The sequence below is a fragment of the Hemiscyllium ocellatum genome, chromosome 3 (genome assembly GCF_020745735.1).
Source record: "Hemiscyllium ocellatum isolate sHemOce1 chromosome 3, sHemOce1.pat.X.cur, whole genome shotgun sequence".
Taxonomy (NCBI): Eukaryota; Metazoa; Chordata; class Chondrichthyes; order Orectolobiformes; family Hemiscylliidae; genus Hemiscyllium; species Hemiscyllium ocellatum.
The window spans coordinates 64314147-64334044 of NC_083403.1; the positions used below are offsets into that span (position 1 = coordinate 64314147).

General features: G+C 41.2%; 1 protein-coding gene across 1 annotated transcript in view; it reads right to left on the bottom strand.

The window, feature by feature from the left end:
* nt5dc1 (5'-nucleotidase domain containing 1) overlaps positions 1 to 19898 on the bottom strand; it is a 547161-nt gene that overhangs the window by 12515 nt on the left and 514748 nt on the right. Inside the window, exon 11 of the mRNA XM_060850687.1 lies at positions 19631 to 19799. Within this exon, the coding sequence (XP_060706670.1) occupies positions 19631 to 19799 (169 nt within the window). The remainder of the gene's footprint in view (positions 1 to 19630; positions 19800 to 19898) is intronic.

Consider the following 19898-nt stretch of genomic DNA (forward strand, 5'->3'; position numbering starts at 1 on the left):
CCAGGTTCCACTCTGTGTGTGAAAATGTTTCTCCTCACATTACCTATAAACCTTCTGCCCCTTCAGTTAAATCCATTCCCTCTGGCCATTGATCTCTCCAAATGTCTCCTCATCCTTCATTCAAGAACAATAATTCCAGATTTTACAATAATTCCTAATAACTGAAGTTCCTCATCTCTGATACCATTCTCATAAATCCCCCAGTAAGCTTTGTAAGCTGTCAGTATTCTTCCTAGAATTGGACAGAATACTCCTGCAGGAATAACTGATGATTTCTAAAGGTTTAGCATAACTTTGTCACACTTTTATTTATAAAGGATCCCATAGGCTTTGTAATAGCCTTATAAACATGTTCTTCGACCTTCAAAGATTTCTGCAAGTAAAGTTTCAGGTCCCCCTGCTCCTTCATCCCATATAAAATGGCACCACTTGATTTACATTATCTCTTGTCATTCTTCCTACAAAATGCATGACTGCACACTTCTCTGCTTTAACCTTTATCTCTCTACCTTACTTGTTGATGTTTGCCTGAAATCCGCTTCTATTTTTCTCAATGTTTCTTATATTTCTACAATTGATATCATCTGGAAACTCTTAAATTTTGCCCTGGGTGTCCAAGTCCAGGACATTAATGTGTATCAATAATTGAAGTAAATTGGTAACTTATTGCAACCCCATCAGCAATTCAAGGCACAGAAAGCTCTCGGCCACAACCTATGATGGATATATGAAGGAAATATGATGCTAACTCATGATTGAAAACTCAGTTTGTCCTCCAGTGATATTTCTCACTTTAAATGTATACCAGGCCTCCTGTCAGACTGTGCTGCTTGTTAACCCGTCATACCAAAATAAGCACTGGTAGTATAAATAAGAGTGGAAAAAAAATGGCTCATATAAATCAACAATTCAAAAGCTGTTTATACATTTCTCACAATCAGTTTCACATCCAAAACTTGATTTAGATTGAAAGATATTGTGTTCTACCTTCTAAATGTCATTCCTAACTGACAAAGCATTACTCCCTTAATACTGCACTGGAATGATAGTCTGGAATTTTGCATTCAAGCAGTGGAGTGGGACTTAACTTGAAGCCTTGAAGCCTAATGTGAAGAGTTGAGAATGCTGCCAGTGGAGGCATAGCTAATACTGATGAAACTAAAAAGTGCTAAAGTGATGAAAAATAAACAAATGGTATGATCACTGTCAATCACCCAATGTTACGCTCAATTTCCTCCATTACTATTAACAATTCTAATTTATTACCTATTGCCAGGCCTGGAACTGAACTTGAAATTACTCCAGGAATGTAAAATTATGAAATACCAAATGTACCACACATTCCAATAAAGCTTTCTTAAAGAGATTTATGCAGTTTTCAATGTAATCATATTTAATACCCATGAAAGGTTTTCTCCATATTCAAGGGCTGTAAATGAGAGACAGTTAATTCAATCCTGTACATAAAGAGCTGAAAACAAACTATATAGGGAAACTAGAGTGATTGATGCTGATTGATGACAATGATAATCAGTTTAAGTTAAAGTGTGAAGCCAAACCAGATGCTCTAACTGGGTGTATTAAAATAACACTGTTTGAACAGGAAGTGAGCTACACACTGACTGCTTCAAAATGGGAAATTGCATACACATAACAAACACAATTTGCATAATTTTGTACTTCTAAAAATATTTCATGTCAAAAATAATTAAAATTGTCTCTTTACAAGCTTGGAAACATCAGATTACAATATAAATTTGGCTGAAGAAGGCTTTTAATTTGGAACCTGAACTTTTTTCTACTCTGTAGCCTTTGGCAAACACTGAGAAAAATTACAGAGCGAGCCCTAAAGCTGCATGCCTGCTTCAAGTTTCACTTCTTCCCTTGCAATTTTCTGAAATTCCCATATACTGCAGCATCTCCTCATTTGCCATAACGGTCGTGACGAGCTCTGCCTTATTGCTGAGAATCTCACCAGCAGGCTGAGTTACCCGTGTTCCAGGAAAATTGTTTTGAGCTGTAGGGGAAATCAGAGGGGCCCCACATTCCTGCCCTGTCACTTACTCCTCAGGGAGATACTTTTACATTTTGTTTTTCTTTTCACTTGCTTTTCCTTGGCTCAGCTTTTGTCTAAAAAACTATTACAACATGTAAGATGAGACGAGGACCCAAGGGCACAGCCTTAGAGTAAAGGGAAGACCCTTTAGAATAAAGATAAGGAGAACCTTCTTTAGCCAGAGCGTAGTGAATCTGTGGAATTCATTGCCACAGAGGGCTGTGGAGGCCAGGTCACTGAATATATTTAAGACCGAGATAGATAGGTTCTTGATTGCCAAGGGGACCAAAGGTTATAGGGAGGAAGTGGGAAAATGGGGTTGAAAATCTATCAGCCATGATTGAATGGTGGAGCAGACTCAATGTGTTGAATGGCCTAATTTCTGCTCTGATGATCTTATTTTCCAGTTCTGGAAATAATTCTGTGAACTGAAATATTAACCCCTTTGCACTCTCTATGGACGTTGACAACCCTACTGTGTATTTCCAGCAGTTTTCATTTCAGATTGCCAGTATCTGTGGTATTTTGCTTTTGCACCAAATTGTATACAGATCTAAGATGTGGCCTGACCACACAAGCAGCTCCTGGGGCTTTAAATTCATTACTTGGAAACCACTAAGCATTTTGTTTGTTTTCTTTCTTTTACTCCAAATGAAATTCACACACCTCCCCATTTTAATTTCAAAATACACAATTCCTTGTAATTGTCACTATTAAGCCTAATTTTAAAGTAATATTAAAGCTTCTCCTGCAAACTGAAGTTATTTATGCATTTTGGAAACAGAAAATCCAAACTCAATTCCATTTAAAACTTGCCTGCGACTACTCTCTGCTTCCTTTTTAGCCATGTTTAATCCATGTTCTTGCTTGGCCCTCGATACTGATAGACTTTAGTCGATGAACAAGTCTCCCACACCAGACCTTTTAAAACTTAGTAGAATGTATTACATGAAGTATCCTCCAAAATGTCCCTAAGGAGAGTCAGGCAAAATACTGCTTCTAAAGCTTTGCTTGAACTATTCATTGAGACCTTCTGATGTAAGTTTTTAACTGGCAGGATGGGATATAATAGCAAAGCATTTAAAAATACATTATATAATCAAACGTCTTTACTTATCAAGTAGCCTTATGTGCAATGCCTTATAAAATGCCTTTAGAAAATCCAAATGTATTGCATCTAATATTCCTGTTTATTACCTCTTCAAAGAATTCAAATAAATTTGTCAGGCATGATTTTCCTTCCCTGAAGCCGTGCTGACTCTTATTATATTATGCATTTTTAAATGCTCTGCTATTATATCCTTTATTATATGCTCAAATATTTTCCCAATGACAGATGTTAACCTAATTAGCATATAATTACCTAGGGTGTAATCTTGTAGGCATGTGAGTGACATGGAATGTGGTGAGACTTGTGATCGAATTGGATGAGAAGTTCAGTGAGGCCTATCTCGATACCGGGAGCAACACGCTACATCTATTATTCATCGTGAAGCAACATGGCAAGTCTCTCATGAAGCAACAGCAAGTTAAGGGAAATTATATCTTATTAAACGCCTTATTAAAATCAAATCTTACATAATTAATATTCAGCTTCCTGTGTTACCAAACACTCTGAATAAGCCAGATGTTGAGAATTCTTGATCTGTCAGTCAGAGTAGGCTTCTGCCAACCTCAGCTTGCCACTTGCTCCAAAGTAGGCACCAACATCCCAGAGCGTGAAGTTAGTGCTCCACGGGCAGCAGAAGACATCCCGCCACTGCACCATCCCATCCACCACAGTATCTACATCCCTGCCCATAAAGCAGGGCAACAAATTTCCCTTGTATGCCATGTGTGGGGCAAATGTGAGGAACTGTGTAGGACACATCTGGACCGACAGTGCCTGTGAGGTGCACAACAGCCTTTTAAAACGGAGGTGTCAGAGCTCGGAATGCTAGTCAGTTTTGGGAAATCCCAACAACGGTGATTTCTTCCAGGAATGGCATGTGAAGAGTTGAGAATGCTGCCAGTGGAGGCATGGCTAATATTGATGAAACTAAAAAGTGCTAAAGTTTGGGATACAAGGAGACAAGAGGGACACCATAGGAGTGGGAGGGGTAGTTACTGAAGTGAATTTGGTATGATGAAAAAGTACTAGGCCTCGTCGTGAAAGAAAACCCTCTAAAAAAACCTGATAAAATGGCACTTAACCAAAACATGTCTGTCAGCCTTTTGTTTCCTCCCCTTTTTGAATAGGGTGCTACATTGTCAGTTTCCAAACCTCTTGGACTTTTCTAGAATCTAAGGATTCTCAGATGATTACTAACCATGCATCCATCACCCCTGAAGCTATTTTCTTTAATATCCTAGGATGCAACTCATCAGATCTAAGGGACCTTTTGTCCTTTCGCCTCATATTTTTCCTGAAGTCTCTCAAATCCAACCTTAAAACTTGCTGCCGTGACTAAGCTTTTGTTGGTGTGTTTTAAGATCTCTTATGTGCTTCAGTACCAAATTATGCTTTGTAGCACTTTTGAAGTCAAGTTGTTATTATTTTGAAGTAGCTTTTCAGCTGGTACACATACGACTAATTGAAAAATTTCATCCTGAGGCTTTTTATGAGACAATTCTCCAACTTCCTGTTGCTCCATATTTCCTGAAAGCTGTGCATCTTGTATTTCATCCACTGCCCAGATTCAAAGAACATGCGCACACAAAGGTGGAGATCTTTTGGCCCAGAGCACCTTTGCAGGGATTGCAAGTGGTAACCAACTGCACCACTTATTTTACTCCAATGATCTTTGAAAAAGCACCAAGTTAAGATGAAATATAATGTGCTACATTATGAATAGATCATGTTACCATTAAATATCCAAGAAACTGTTACTGTTACATGGTCTGTTTTTCATTAGTGAATAACATATGGGAAACAGGTTGATTATTTGCTTAGAATTGACGATAGTATTATATGCATACTAAACGTCTTCTATAACTGCATACATTAGTTTTTATTACAGTTTAATGTGCATAGTGGTTTCTTCATGGCTGCAGGCACTGAATGTAGCAAGGTGGTCAAGAATTTATAATATCAAAAATTGCAGAAATTATTGGGTTTATCTCCTCCATTCATCTCATAATTTGTCAAATTGATTTCACCTTGTAAATGTCATACAGTATCATAGACAGGACTGAATTTTTAAAATACCACTGAAATCTGGATTCAGTTACCCACTATCCCACTCATGCTCCAGGGGACTATGAGCTCATTTTGGAAACCTCATACTTTCAGACCATTCCTAGCCTGCACCACTTAATACAGGACATTTGTACACTATAACATATAAAAGGAGGGCTTAGATAGCTAAAATGAATGATACAAAGCATGCTTCAACATTCAAATAAAATATCGATCAAGTTATGTTTATTGTGTTACATCTATTATTTAAACTAAACTGTGCTAAGTATAGCTGACTTAACTGCTGTAGGGTCAATACAGACTGTGTTAAATCTGTAACTATTATGAGACTAAAACACTTTCTATTCAGAAAATTATGAAGAGTGCAATACTAAATACACCAAAGAAGAGGTAAACTTTCTTATCCACAGTTTTATTTCACAAAACGCCTGAATATAATTCCTCATCATCCCAGGGAAAAGTTAAAATGGTACAGTAATCAAGGCTGGAAAAATGAAAAGTCAAAAAAATTACTTACAGCTCAAACTGAGTATCACTGCCACAGCAAGTGGCCACAGGCCTGACGACAGAAATTCAGGGAAAGGGCCTCAAAGAGATATTAATCAGAGGTTGCAGATCTGGGTCACTGCAAAGCCAATAATTAAGCTTTAACATTGGGCTGATTAAATATCAAAGCAAATCTTGTCTCATATGGACAGAGAGTTTGGGAGACGTTATTCAGGCTCCCAAAAAGTTTGGAGCTCCTTCATTAATGCCATGATATAGGTATATTCCCAAAGCGGAACTGGGGCTGCAACACTATGATCAAAGTTTTCAAACAAAGTTGAAAATGTACGATATTCTTCATGCTCACTCACCCTCACTTCCTATCCCATTCAAGCCATTCTATACCAATCTACGTATCCAATAGAGCTCCTCATACCCTTAGAACCATGCTTTGCCTATTTACCCATTCTCCATTATCCTTGTGGTCCCTGGGTCACACCCCATTACCTATCAATCCATTCCAAGTAGTTTTTCAAATCCTCTGCAGTATCCTATGCCGCCAATCAGCCCCATCGCATTTTATAGACCTTTTATGCCACCTCATAAACCCCATAACACCAGTTTTTGCTCCTCTCTCTTGAAACCAACTCACAATATCCACTGGGAAAGAAATACTCTCATTGATAACAAATAAAAAATCAATTTATCGAAATCCCTTCAACTAATCCATTATGGAAAGAAATGTTTTCATTTAATAAGCAGTTGGGGCTGCCGATCAGCAGACAGCTCATCGTGAAATAATATTTGGGAAAGCAACCATGCAGCAGAAATCTTATAATAACTTAAGTGAACCAGGCACTCAAGTAATTTATTTAAATTTTTTTTTATGGCTGTTCTTTTTAACTCCATACATTTTCCTTTGGACAGTTCCTTGACAGCTTTGGCAGTCTCAATCAATTTATGTACTTGTTTGACACAAGCATCTCTTCAGGAAAACTCCATTGGCCATTTCCCAGTGACTTACAGGACTCACTCAGTGAAAGCCAGATTGTACTATTGATCATCTTTCGTTCACTGTATTTGATGTAAAATATTTAAATATACAGGGAAAAATAAGCATTGCAATTTACTTTGCATTGGAAAGAATGCAATGGCAACTATACTACTAAACTATTACAGTGCTAGTGGAAATAATGAACTGTTTTGCAGTTCATTACAACTGTTCTTAACTCCTCTTTTCATTCTTTTGTTTGAACATTACCCAATATCCAAAGTTCTTATCAAATCATTCATAGAGTCATAGAGATGTACAGCATGGAGACAGACCGTTCGGTCCAACTCATCCATACCGACCAGATATCCCAACCTAATCTAGTCCCACTTGCCAGCGCCCAGCTCATATCCCTCCAAACCCTTCCTATTCATATACACATCCAGATGCCTTTTAAATTTTGCAACTGCACTGGCCTCCAACACTTCCTCTGACAGCTCATCCCATATGTGCACTACTCTCTGCGTAAAAACATTTCCCCTCAGGTCCCTTTTATATCTTTTCCCTCTCACCGTAAACCTATGCCACCTAGTTCTGGACTCCACCATCCCAGGGAAAAGACCTTGGCTATTTACCCTATCCATGCCCTTCATGATTTTATAAACTTCTCTAAGGTCACCCCTCAGCCTCCGACACTCCAGGGAAAACAGCTCCAGCCTGTTCAACCTCTCCTCATTAGCTTATCAAGTTGACAAAACCACATAAGCCAGGTGGATATAAAGCCAGATGGCCAAAAGCTTGTCAGAATTAAAGACACCCTTTAGTAATAGCTGTAATTAAACTTTCATTGATGAAAGCTGTTTTGTGAAGAAAATATGACAAATACACGCTTTACTATGGTTGATTGAAGTCTTAACAGTTTCAGGGCCCACAGGGAGATACAGTTTCCAAGCATGTTCAGGTCAGGTTTGACCTCCTCATGTGAATAGTTGCCTTAGTCAATTGTTTTTACCAGCAGCAAATTTTGCCCATATATACCATGATCCATCCATGTACAAAATTACAAATACACAGAAGATGCTCATAGGGCTGTTTTTAAAGGCAAAGATGTGCAAACATGTGGAGAACACCATGAATGAATGGAGGAGGGGAAGGAAAGTTGAATGACACATGAGAAAAGAAGCATCTTCAGTGATTTAGATGTTAATTTTTAATGGATTGGTATGCAATTGGATTGTAATTAAAGAGTCGATAAAATGTGTAACTGGAAAAATGAAGCAGTTCAGATAGCATCGGAGGTGCAGGAAAATTGATGTTTCGGGTCAGGATCCATCATCAGGAATGGGGAGGGGAAGTGGGTTTAGAAATAAATAGAGGGAGGGGAGTGGGGCTGCGGGAAAGGTAAGTGGAATGATGATAGGTGGACGCACGTAGGGGATTATTGTGATCGTTCAGTGGGAAACATGGATTGGGTATGTGAGAAGGAAGATGAACAGGTATGTCAGGTCAAGGAGATGGGGAAGAGAAGGAGGGCTTAACATAGGATAAGGCTGGGTGTGGGAGATTTTGAAGCTGGTGAACTCAATGTTGAGGCCATTGGGCTATAAGCTCCTGGGACAGAATATGAAGAGTTGTTTCTCCAGTTTACATGTAGTCTCATTTCAACAAAGGAGGAGGCCCAGGATGGATATTTCACCAAGAGAGTGGGAAGGGGATTTGAATTGGCTGGCAGCTGGAAGATGATGTTGATTGGAGCACGTAGAGTGCAGATGCTCCGCAAACCGGTCTCCAAGGCTGCGCTTGGGTCTCTCCAATGTAGGAGACTACATCGGGAGCAATGGATGCCATAACCAGGTTAGAAGTAGTGCAGGTGAATTTCTGGAATGATTGTTTAGGGCCTTGGATGGAGGTTAGAGGGGAAGTGTAGGGGAAGGTGCTGCACTTGCTGCAGTTGCAGGGAAAGTCCCGACTGAAAGCGTGTAGGGGTGGGGAAGGAAGTATCTTTAGTGAAGTCTGATTGCAGAAGGTAAAAATGTTGGAGGATGGTGCATTTAATTTGGAGATTGGTGAAGTAGTATGTGAGGTCAAGGGGTGTCTATCCTTATTGTTTTTGGGGGAAGGGGATTTGAGGGCAGAGGTGAGAGAAATGGGAGATGTGGTTGAGGGCATTATTGATCATAGGTGAGAGGAAATTTCGGTCCTTGAAGTAGGACATCTGGGATGTCCAGGATTGGAATCCCTTATTCTGGGAACAGACGTGGCAGAGGTGGCTAAGTTGGGAGTATGAAATCACATTTTTGCAGGAGGGTGGACGAGAGGAGTTGTAGTTGGGATAGCTGTGGGAGTTGGTGGATTTGAAATGGAATACAGTACTAAGATGGTTACTGGAGATGGAGATGGAGAGGTTCTGGAATGGGAGGGAAGTGTCAGAGATGGTGAAGGTGAATTTGAGGGCACGGTGGAAGGTGTTGGTGAAGTTGATGAACTGTTTGAAATCCTCAACCTGCTACCAGCACACTCTTTGAAAGAAAGATTAACAAATCCTTTTGAATACAGATGGTGGCGTAGACATTGGGCCACAATTTTTGGCCAATAATGAACCTCTTGGACCCCTAATATAATGAGCAGGGAACATACTCACTATGAGGTGGAAGAGCACAACCTGCCATATTGGTAACGGTTAACAAACAAAATTGGCACATAATGTCTCTGAAACAGACATTAGGCCCTTTATAATGAACCTATTATCGCTTTGAGACCCAAATGCATATCTGGGTTCTAGTGCTGGCTTTACTCAGGTGAGCTGAGATACATGTGTAATACATATCTGAATATGACATTGCCATCGTTGCTTCTGCCCTGACTCCTGCCAGTTGCTGCTATCCATTGCCAAGATCTCCATTGCTGTAACGCTTTCAGCATCTTTTGCACAACGTTCTCACCCTTCATTCCACACATACCTGAGGGTTTTCAATTGTGGTTCTCCTGCAACCTAGCGTATTTGCAGGCTCCCAAATGCTGCGTGAATGAGACTGGAAGTCCAAGAAATGTGGCTCACTATTCAGGTGCAGGTGCTGGGGCAAGGCTACATTAGATTTGATACTGGGCAATGAATCTGGCCAGGTGTTAGATTTGGAGGTAGGTGAGCACTTTGGTGATAGTGACCACAACTCGGCTATGTTTACTTCAGTGATGGAAAGGGACAGGTATATAGCGCAGGACAAGAGTTACAGTTGGGGGAAAGGCATTTATGATGCGATTAGGCAAGATTTAGAATGCATAGGATGGGGAAGAAAGCTGCAGGGGATGGGCACAATTGAAATGTGGAGCTTATTCAAGGACCAAATACTGTGTGTCCTTGATAAGTATGTACCGGTCAGGCAGGGAGGAGGTTATTGAGCGCAGGAGCTGTGGTTTACTAAGGAAGTTGAATCTCTTGTCAAGAGGAAGAAGGTGGCTTATGTTAGGATGAGATGTGATGGCTCAGTTAGGGCACTTGAGAGTTACAAGTTAGCCAGGAAAGATCCAAAGAGAGAGCTAAGAAAAGCTAGGAGGGGACATGAGAAGTCATTGGCGGATAGGATCAAAGAAAACCAAAGGCTTTCTATTGGTATATCAGGAATAAAAGAATGATGAGAGTAAGATTAGAACTAATCAAGCAAAGTAGTGGGAAGTTGTGCATGGAGTCAGAGGAGATAGGGGAAGTGCTGAATGAATACTTTGCATCAGTATTCACACTAGAAAAGGACAATGTGGTTGAGGAGAATACTGAGATACAGGATACTAGACTAGATGGGATTGGCTTTCGTTTTTTTTCTTTTTTTGCAGCAGAGAGCGATGGGAGCTGGGTGGAAGTGAAGTCGGAGCACAAAGCCGGTCGGGAAGGTAAGTCATTGTTATTTGAGCGGGTGTGTTTTAGACCCCAGGTCCTACAAAGTAGGACCTCCCTCCCACCCTACTCCTCTAACCTAAATTAAAAGTCCACAGACTTTCTCCAAAAAGAGGGTCCAAGGAAGTTCCTGTGGATTGAAGAGTGAGGCTTTAGCTCAGGAGTCTTTGACAAGTAGGTTGAGTGAAGTGATTACGCCACAGTTGAAGAGGGTGAAGACATGACTGTGCTACGTGCATGATGTGGGAGATCAACGACTCTGGTGCGTCTGGCTTGTATAAGTGTGGAAAGTGTGTGCACGTTCAGCTACTGACAGAGCATATTGCAGCACTGATGAAAGAACTCGAGGACCTTAGGCTCATCCAAGAGAACGAGATCTTTCTGGACAAGACCTTCAGTGAGGTTATTACACAGACCATACCAGAAAAAAGCAGAAGAGAGCAAACGATGAGGAAGGCAGAGAGGAGACAGATGCAAGAGACCCCGGGAGAAGTACCTGTCAGGAACAAGTTGAATCTTTTGGAAACAGTAGAGACGGATGACACTGCCAGTCCGCGAGGCGGCCAGGTCTGTCAATCAAAAGTTGGCGTGGAGGCAGAGCGGAAGAGTAGGACATCGCACAGAGCCGTGGTAATAGGGGATTCCATAGTGAGAGGAACTGACCAGGGTTTTTGTGGCAGCAGGCGGGACTTAAGGATGGCGTGTTGCCTTCCTGGTGCCAGGGTTAAAGACATCACAGACAGAGTGCAGGAAATCCTCAAGGACGAAAGTGAAGAGCCAGAGGTGGTGGCACATGTCAGCACAAATGATGTCGGGAAGAAGAGGAGGAACATGCTACAGCGGGACTTCGGAGAACTAGGAAGAAGGCTGAAAAGCAGGACATCCAGGGTGGTTATCTCCAGTTTGCTTCCAGTTCCTCGGGCTGGTGAGGCCAGAAACAGGGAGATAATGGACTTGAACGTGTGGCTGGGGAACTGGTGCAGGAAGCAAGGATTTAAGTTCTTGGATCACTGGGGTATGTTTGTGGTAAACATAAATTATACAAGAGAGACGGTTTGCACCTTAATAAGTTAGGGACCAGCATTCTGGCAGCAGGTTTGCTACTGCAAGACAGCTACGTTTAAACTAAGTAGCAGGGGGGAGGGGACAAACTGGATGGTTAAGAAGGAAATTGAAGGGAAAGTTAGAACAAGGGAAGTCAAGGAAGACAACTGTATCAATGAAGCAAAAAACTCAAAAAGGGATCATGCTGTAAGGTTGAGTGAAATCGGAGTTGATGGGAAGGGTGAGGGCAGTAACAAATTAAAAATACTATATATGAATGCACGAAGCCTTAGAAATAAGATGGATGAGCTTGAGGCTCTTTTGGAAATTGGCAGATATGATATTGTGGGGATAACTGAGACGTTGCTTCAAGTGGACAGGGCCTGGGAAATGAATATTCAAGGCTACATGTGCTATCGTAAGGACAGACTGACGGGCAGAGGGGGTGGGGTGGCCATGTTGGTAAGGGATGACATTCAGTCCCTTGCGCGGGAGGGACCTAGAATCAGGGGATGTAGAGTCAGTGTGGATAGAGCTGAGAAATTCTAACGGGAAAAAGACCCTCTTGGCAGTTATCTATAGGCCCCCAAACTGTAGTCTGGATGTCGGATGTAAGTTGAATCAGGAGCTGAAATTGGCCTGTTGCAAAGATGTTACTACAATTGTTATGGGGAATTCAACATGCAGGTAGACTGGGAGAATCAGGATGGCATTGGACCTCAAGAAAGAAACTTTGTGGAGTGCCTCCGAGATGGATTCTTAGAACAGCTGGTGCTGGAGCCTACCAGGGAGAAGGCAATTCTGGATCTGGTATTGTGCAACGGACCAGAATTGATCAGGGACCTTGAAGTGAAGGAGCCATTGGGAAGTAGTGACCATAATACAATAAGCTTCAATCTGCAATTTGAGAGGGAGAGGGTACAATCGGAAATGACAATATTTCTGTTGAATAAAGGGAACTATGGAGCTATGAGGGAGGAGCTGGCCAAAGTTCAATGGTGCAATATCATAGCAGGGATGACAGTGCAGGAACAATGGCAGATATTTCTGGTATAATGCAGAAGATGCAGGATCAGTTCATTCCAAAAAGGAAGAAAGATCCCAGGAGGAGGCATGGGTGGCCATGGCTGACAAGGGTAGTTAAGAAACATATAAAGTTAAAAGAGAAAAAGTATAACATAGCAAAGATAAGTGGGAAAACGGAGGACTGGGAAGCTTTTAATGAACAACAGAGGGTCACTAAGAAGGAAATATGCAGAGAAAAAATGAGATATGAAGGTAAACTGGCCAAAAATATAAAGGAGGATAGTAAAAGCTTTTTTAGGTATGTGAAAGGTAAAAAAATGGTTAAGACTAAAATTGGGCCCTTGAAGACAGAAACAGGGGAATATATTACAGGGAACAAAGAAATGGCAGAAGAATTGAATTGGTTCTTCAGATCGGTGTTCTCTGGGGAAGACACAAGCAATCTCCCTGAGGTAACAGTGGCTGAAGGACCTGAATGTAAGCAAATTTATATTTGCCAGAAATTGGTGTTGGAGAGACTGTTAGGTCTGAAGGTTGATAAGTTCTCGGGGCCTGATGGTCTACATCCCAGGGTACTGAAGGAGGTGGTTCGAGAAATCATGGATGCGTTGGTGATTATTTTCCAGAGTTCGATAGATTCCGGATCAGTTCCTGTGGATTGGAGGGTGGCTAATGTTGTACCACTTTTTAAGAAATTGGAGAGAGAAAGCAGGAAATTATAGACCAGTTAGTCTGACCTCAGTGGTGGGAAAGATTCTGGAGTCTATTATAAAGGATGAAATTACGACACATCTGGATAGTAGTAATAGGATAGGTCAGAGAAAGCATGGGTTTATGAAGGGGAAATCATGCTTGACTAATCTTCTGGAATTTTTTGAGGATGTAACTCTGGAGATGGATGAGGGAGATGTCATGTACCTGGACTTCCAGAAAGCTTTTGATAAAGTTCCACATAGGAGGTTAGTGAGCAAAATTAGGGCGCATGGTATTGGGGGCAAAGTACTAACTTGGATTGAAAGTTGGTTGGCTGATAGGAAACAAAGAGGAGTGATAAACGGCTCCATTTCGGAATGGCAGGCAGTGACCAGTGGGGTACCGCAGGGATCAGTGCTGGGATCGCAGCTTTTTACAATATATGTTAATGATATAGAAGGTAGTATTAGTAATAACATTAGCAAATTTGCTGGTGATACTAAGCTGGGTGGCAGGGTGAAATGTGAGGAGGATGTTAGGAGATTACAGGGTGACCTGGACAGATTAGGTGAGTGGTCAGATGCATGGCAGATGCAGTTTAATGTGGATAAATGTATAGTTATCCACTTTGGTGGCAAGAACAGGAAGGCAGATTACTACCTAAATGGAATCAATTTAGGTAAAGGGGCAGTACAAAGAGATCTGGGTATTCTTGTACACCAGTCAATGAAGGTAAGCATGCAGGTACAGCAGGTAGTGAAGAAGGCTAATAGCATGTTGGCCTTCATAACAAGAGTATAGAAACAAAGAGGTTCTTCTGCAGCTGTACAGGGCCCTGGTGAGACCACACCTGGAGTACTGTGTGCAGTTCTGGTCTCCAAATTTGAGGAAAGACATTCTGGCTATTGAGGGAGTGCAGCGTATGTTCACGAGGTCAATTCCTGGAATGGCAGGACTACCTTATGCTGAAAGACTGGAGCAACTGGGCTTATATACCCTTGAGTTTAGAAGACTGAGAGGGAATCTGATTGAGACATATAAGATTATTAAAGGATTGGACACTCTGGAGGCAAGAAGCATGTTTCCGCTGATGGGTGAGTGCCGAACCAAAGGACACAGCTTAAAAATACGGGGTAGACGATTTAGGACAGAGATGAGGAGAAACCTTTTCACCCAGAGAGTGTTGGCTGTGTGGAATGCTCTGCCCCAGAGGGCAGTGGAGGCCCAGTCTCTGGATTCATTTAAGAAAGAGTTGGATAGAGCTCTCAAGGATAGTGAAATCAAGGGTTATGGAGATAAGGCAGGAACAGGATACTAATTAAGGATGATCAGCCATGATCATATTGAATGGTGGTGCAGGCTCGAAGGGCAGAATGGCCTACTCCTGCACCTATTGTCTATTGTCTACTGAGGTGCATAATGAGGAGGTGTTCACAATTCTGGAACGTATAAAAACAAGTAAGTATTCTGGGTCAGAAAGGATTTATCCTAAGATTCTCTGAGAGGGGATTGCTGAGGCTTTGGCTTTGATCTTTATGTCATCATTGTCTACAGGAATCGTGCCAGAAGACTTGAGGATAGCAAATATTGTTCCCTTGTTCAAGAAGGGGAGTAGAGACAACCCTAGTAATTATAGACCAGTGAGCCTTGCTTCAGTTGTGGGAAAAGTGTTGGAAAGGCTTATAAGAGACAGGACTTACAATCATCTAGAAAGGAATAAGTAGGTCATGCCTCACAAACCTTATTGTGTTCTTTGAGAAGGTGACCAAACTGGTGAATGAGGGCAAGACAGTTGATGTGGTGTATATGGATTTCAGTAAGGCGTTGGTTGAGGTTCCTCACTGTAGGCTGTTGCACAAAATTTGGAGGCATGGGATGAATGAGCTGCCAGAGGATGTGATGGAGGCTGGTACAATTGCAACATTTAAAAGGCATTTGCATGGGTACATGAATAGAAAGGGTTTGGAGAGATATGGTCTGGGTGCTGGCAGGTGGGACTAAATTGGGTTGGGATTTCTGGTCGGCATGGATGGGTTGGACCGAAGGGTCTGTTTCCATGCTTTACATATCTATGACTCTATAAAGGTGATTTGGTGGTTTGGATTAGAAATTGGTTAACTGAAAGAAGACACAGGGTGGTGGTTGATGGGAAATGTTCATCCTGGAGTTCAGTTACTAGTGGGGAACTACAAGGAACTGTGTTGGCTCCACTGTTGTTTGTCATTTTTATAAGTGACCTGGATTAGGTCAGAGAAGGATTGATCAATAAATATACGGATGACACTAAGATTGGTAGAGTTGTGGATAGTGACGAAGGATGTTGTAGATTAGATAATTAGATTCCCTACAGTGTAGAAACAGGCCCTTCGGCCCAACCAGTCCACACCGACCCTCCGAAGAGCAACCCACCCAGACCCATTCCCCTCTGACTTATGTACCTAACACTATGGATAATTTAGTATGGCCAATTCACCCAATCTGCACATTTTTTTTTGGATTGTGGGAGGAAACTGGAGCATCTGGAGGAAAACCATGCAGACATGGGGAGAATGTGCAAACTCCACACAGACAGTCACCCGAGGCTGAATCAGATAGTCACCTGAGGCTGTCAGATTTCACCTGAGGCTGGAATCGAACCTGGGACCCTGGTGCTGTGAGGCAGCAGTGCTAACCACTAAGCCACCGGGCTGCCCCACGGTTACAGAGAGATGACAAATAAGCTGCAGAGCTGGAATGAGACGTGGCAAATGGAGTTTAATGCAGAAAAGTGTGAGATGATTCACTTCCGAAGGTGTAACAGGAATGAAAAGTACTGGGCTAATGGTTAGATTCTTGGTAGATGAGTAGAGAGATCTCAGTGCCAGGTACATAGATCCTTGAAAGTTGCCACCAGGTTGATAGGGTTGTCAAGAAGGCATATGGTGTGTTAGCTTTTATCAGTCGGGTGATTGGGTTTTGGAACCATGAGATCATGCTGCAGCTGTACAAAACTGTGGTATGGCCCTATTTGGAGTGTTGTGTACAGTTCTGGTCAGTGCATTATAGGATGGATGTGGAAAGGGTTCAGAGGAGATTTACTAGAATGTTGCCTGGTAGATAGGGAAGGTCTTACGAGGAAAAGCTGAGGGACTTGAGGCGTTTTTATTAGAAAGAAAAACATTGAAAGGTGACTCAATTGAGACAAATAAGATAATCAGAGGCTTAGATAGGTTGGACAGTGAGAGCCTTTTTCCTCGGATGGCGATGGCTAGCACAAGGGGGTATAGCTTTAAATTGAGGGATGATAGATATAGGTTAGATGTCAGAGGTAGTTTCTTTACTCAGAGAGCAGTAGGGGTGTGGAATGCACTGCCTGCAACAGTAGTAGACTCGCCAACTTTAAGGGCATTTAAATGGTCATTGGGTTGGCATATGGACAAGAATGGAATAGTGAAAGTTTGGTGGGCTTCAGATTGGTTCCACAGAGCGGCGCAACTTCAAGGGCTGAAGGGCCTGGACTGCGCTGTAATGTTCTATCACCTGTGCCTTTCAATGCCCACACTGGGCATGCTAAGGTTTCAGGCCAATGTCTCTTTGAGCAGTCTGAAAGATCAGTCACCAGATTCTTGTGCAGATTACTTATAACAAGCAATGTGTTATCTTTAGAAGTCTTGACAGATTGCAAGATAGAAATCAGTGTTACATGCCTCTTGGCCTAACAGATGCAGGAGGTGCCTAAGAAGTGCAGTAAAAACATTTGAACAGACATGACAGAACAAGAAAATAGTACAAACTTTTCATTTAACTGAAGCATTTCCGATGTCTTAAAGGTGCAAAGTGTTCACAGAAAAATGCTGCACCACAGTTGCAGTAAAATAATTGGTACCGGCCTGCAACATGCGATCTAATATTTTACAAAACTTAATCAATAAATGGTGAGGCTGTCCTGTCAATGTACAGTAGTCATGATCTTGGAAAAATCTAAAACTTTTTTATTTAAAACTGGAATTATAAATGACAATGCTTGTTTTTGAATGTGCAACAAATGGTGATCATATAGCTTAGTCACCTTTCATGTCTGAGAAATATATCTTTGCTTTGTTGGCCAGGTATTGCTCAATCTGCAACCACCGGATGAATTGAGATAATTTTGAACTAAAGTCTGTGCTCCCATGGGTCCTACCTGTTTACCATAACATCAGCATTTCAGGGGATAGCTTTAATATTGTGGATACAGTACACTTGCTCCATTTACCGCTACTGATCAATAATTTATCTTCAAAAGAATTAAAGGGATAAGATACAAACTCATTCAGAGCTTCCAGTCAAAGCTGAACTATTTTTAAATAAAACAGAAAGCAGCAGAATCTGAAACAAGAACAGAAACTGCAAGAGAAAGTCAGCAGATCTGGCAGCATCTGCAGAGAAAGCACAGTTAATGTTTTGAGTTCAGTGAGCCTTTCGAAGTTCAGTTGTTACCAGACTGCTGAGTTCCTTCAGCAATTTCTGATATATATTTAGCTGCGTCTAACTCGATAAACAAGAGTCTTCGTCATAAGTGGGGTACATTTCTCCTCAACTGACTGACTGTTTTCTTCTGCCTCACATTCATTAAGCAGCTCAGATAGGGCTACACAATGCACTAGCTGCAATGTGTCCACTATTTTGAATTCAATAGATAGATGGACTTTAGCACTGTTGATCTTTCCCTGTTTCTTACCAGGAAAACACTGAAGTGAATTGTCACGTCAGAAATGCTACCCTGGCTAAGATCAACTAATTTAATGCAAACTGGTAATGAAACTATGATGTCATGTTGATTGTTGCTTGGATACCATAGGATCATGGAAAATTACATAATTACATAATCACACTATTCGGCCTCAGCAATCTTTAAAAGGATTTACATACTTAGTTGCATTCCTTTTTAAATTTCCACTAGCTTTAGGAATTTTGTTTTCAAGTATATATAGTTCCTTTTTAACAGCCTTAATGAAGTCTGGATCAGGACCAGGAGACTGGAATTCATTTTTGGGTTCTGGCCCCATTTGGGGCTATTTCTGTCAATCACTGGCCCCCTTTTCACTTTGCATTCCACTTCCAAGTTCTGCATTCACCTCTGCGCTCCCTCCTCCTGACCTGATGAGCTGGGAATCCCTTCCACCAAGTAAATTTGCCCACGTAAACTAGGTCCTGTTGACAAAAGATTGACATTCCATATACACATTGCCACAAAAGTGTAAATTGCAAAAGCATTTTCAAAGGGAACAACAATGTGTGCAGCATTAGGGAACAGATGCTGTTTGATTAGCAAGTGAATTCTGATTGGCCAAATTCAATGTTTCTCTACTACTGAAGTCAGGCAAACTGAGTGACAATTCCTTGTCTTTCTCATGTCTTTCCTTGAATTGGAGGATTAAATCACTATTTTCCAAATCCACAATGATTTTGAAGCCAAGGGAATTTTGAAAAATTAAAACCAACATGTAATCATTTACGACGACCCTTATTTTAAAACTCAAAAATGCAGTCATCAGGTCCAGAGGATCTGTCAGTTTGTAGCCCCATTAATTTCTTTGTCTTAATATTGGTTACATTATTTTTTTATTCACACTTTTTAAAATAAATTTCTTCCTTTTATCTCTAGAGGACCCATCACTTTTGGATTATTTTTTTCTACCTTACATACTTGCAGAAACTCTTCCCATCCATTTTTGTATTTCTTGCTGGATTACTTCTAAATTCTATGCTCTCCTATTTCATCAATTTCTTCTTCACTGGTTGTTAAGTTCTGGGGGAGAAAGATGCTCAATCCTCAGGTTTATTATACTTTGTAATATTGTGAACCCCCTCCTTTGATCCTTATGTGCGGTCCATTCATACCCGTGTAATTTAAATTGAAGATCCCAGTTTTAGACGGACAACAACCTAGATCATATTTTTCCAGAGGTTTCTGTAAAAATAAAATTACTATTTGACTTTGTCTTATTATATAGCATTAGATTTAAGTAGTTTGTTCCTGAATATACTGTGCTAGAAAACTGACTTGAATAAATTTCATGAACTCATCCTCCAAATTATTTTTGCTAATTTGGTTGGCCATTCTATAATGAAGCTTGAACTGACTATGTATTACATTATTACATGTTTCTTTAACTTGTGTTCGAATGAAGTAAATGTGGTTGGAGTGCACATAAACCACCCCCAGCCAGTGTTTTCTCTCCCTTGTATTTCTCGTTCCCCCTATACGGATCTTGCAATGACCCGTTGCTGCACTTTCTTTCTTACCTGCTATAGCCTGCAGGCTGGGAATGGCAATGGTACTGTATGTGTTAATATTGCTGGTGCACCATGTGTGCACCTGAGTTTCATCTTCACCCTCCAGTTCCGTGACACCATCCACAAAATAGGAGCCCCATTGTTCCGACACGACTGGCCACATCTTCTGCCTCTTGCTCTGGAAACAAAAAGATAGATGTATGAAAGGAGGAAAGACTCAAGAGATCATAAGGAATGATGGTCCTATCTGGCAATCATTTTCTTCTCTCACAGTTAT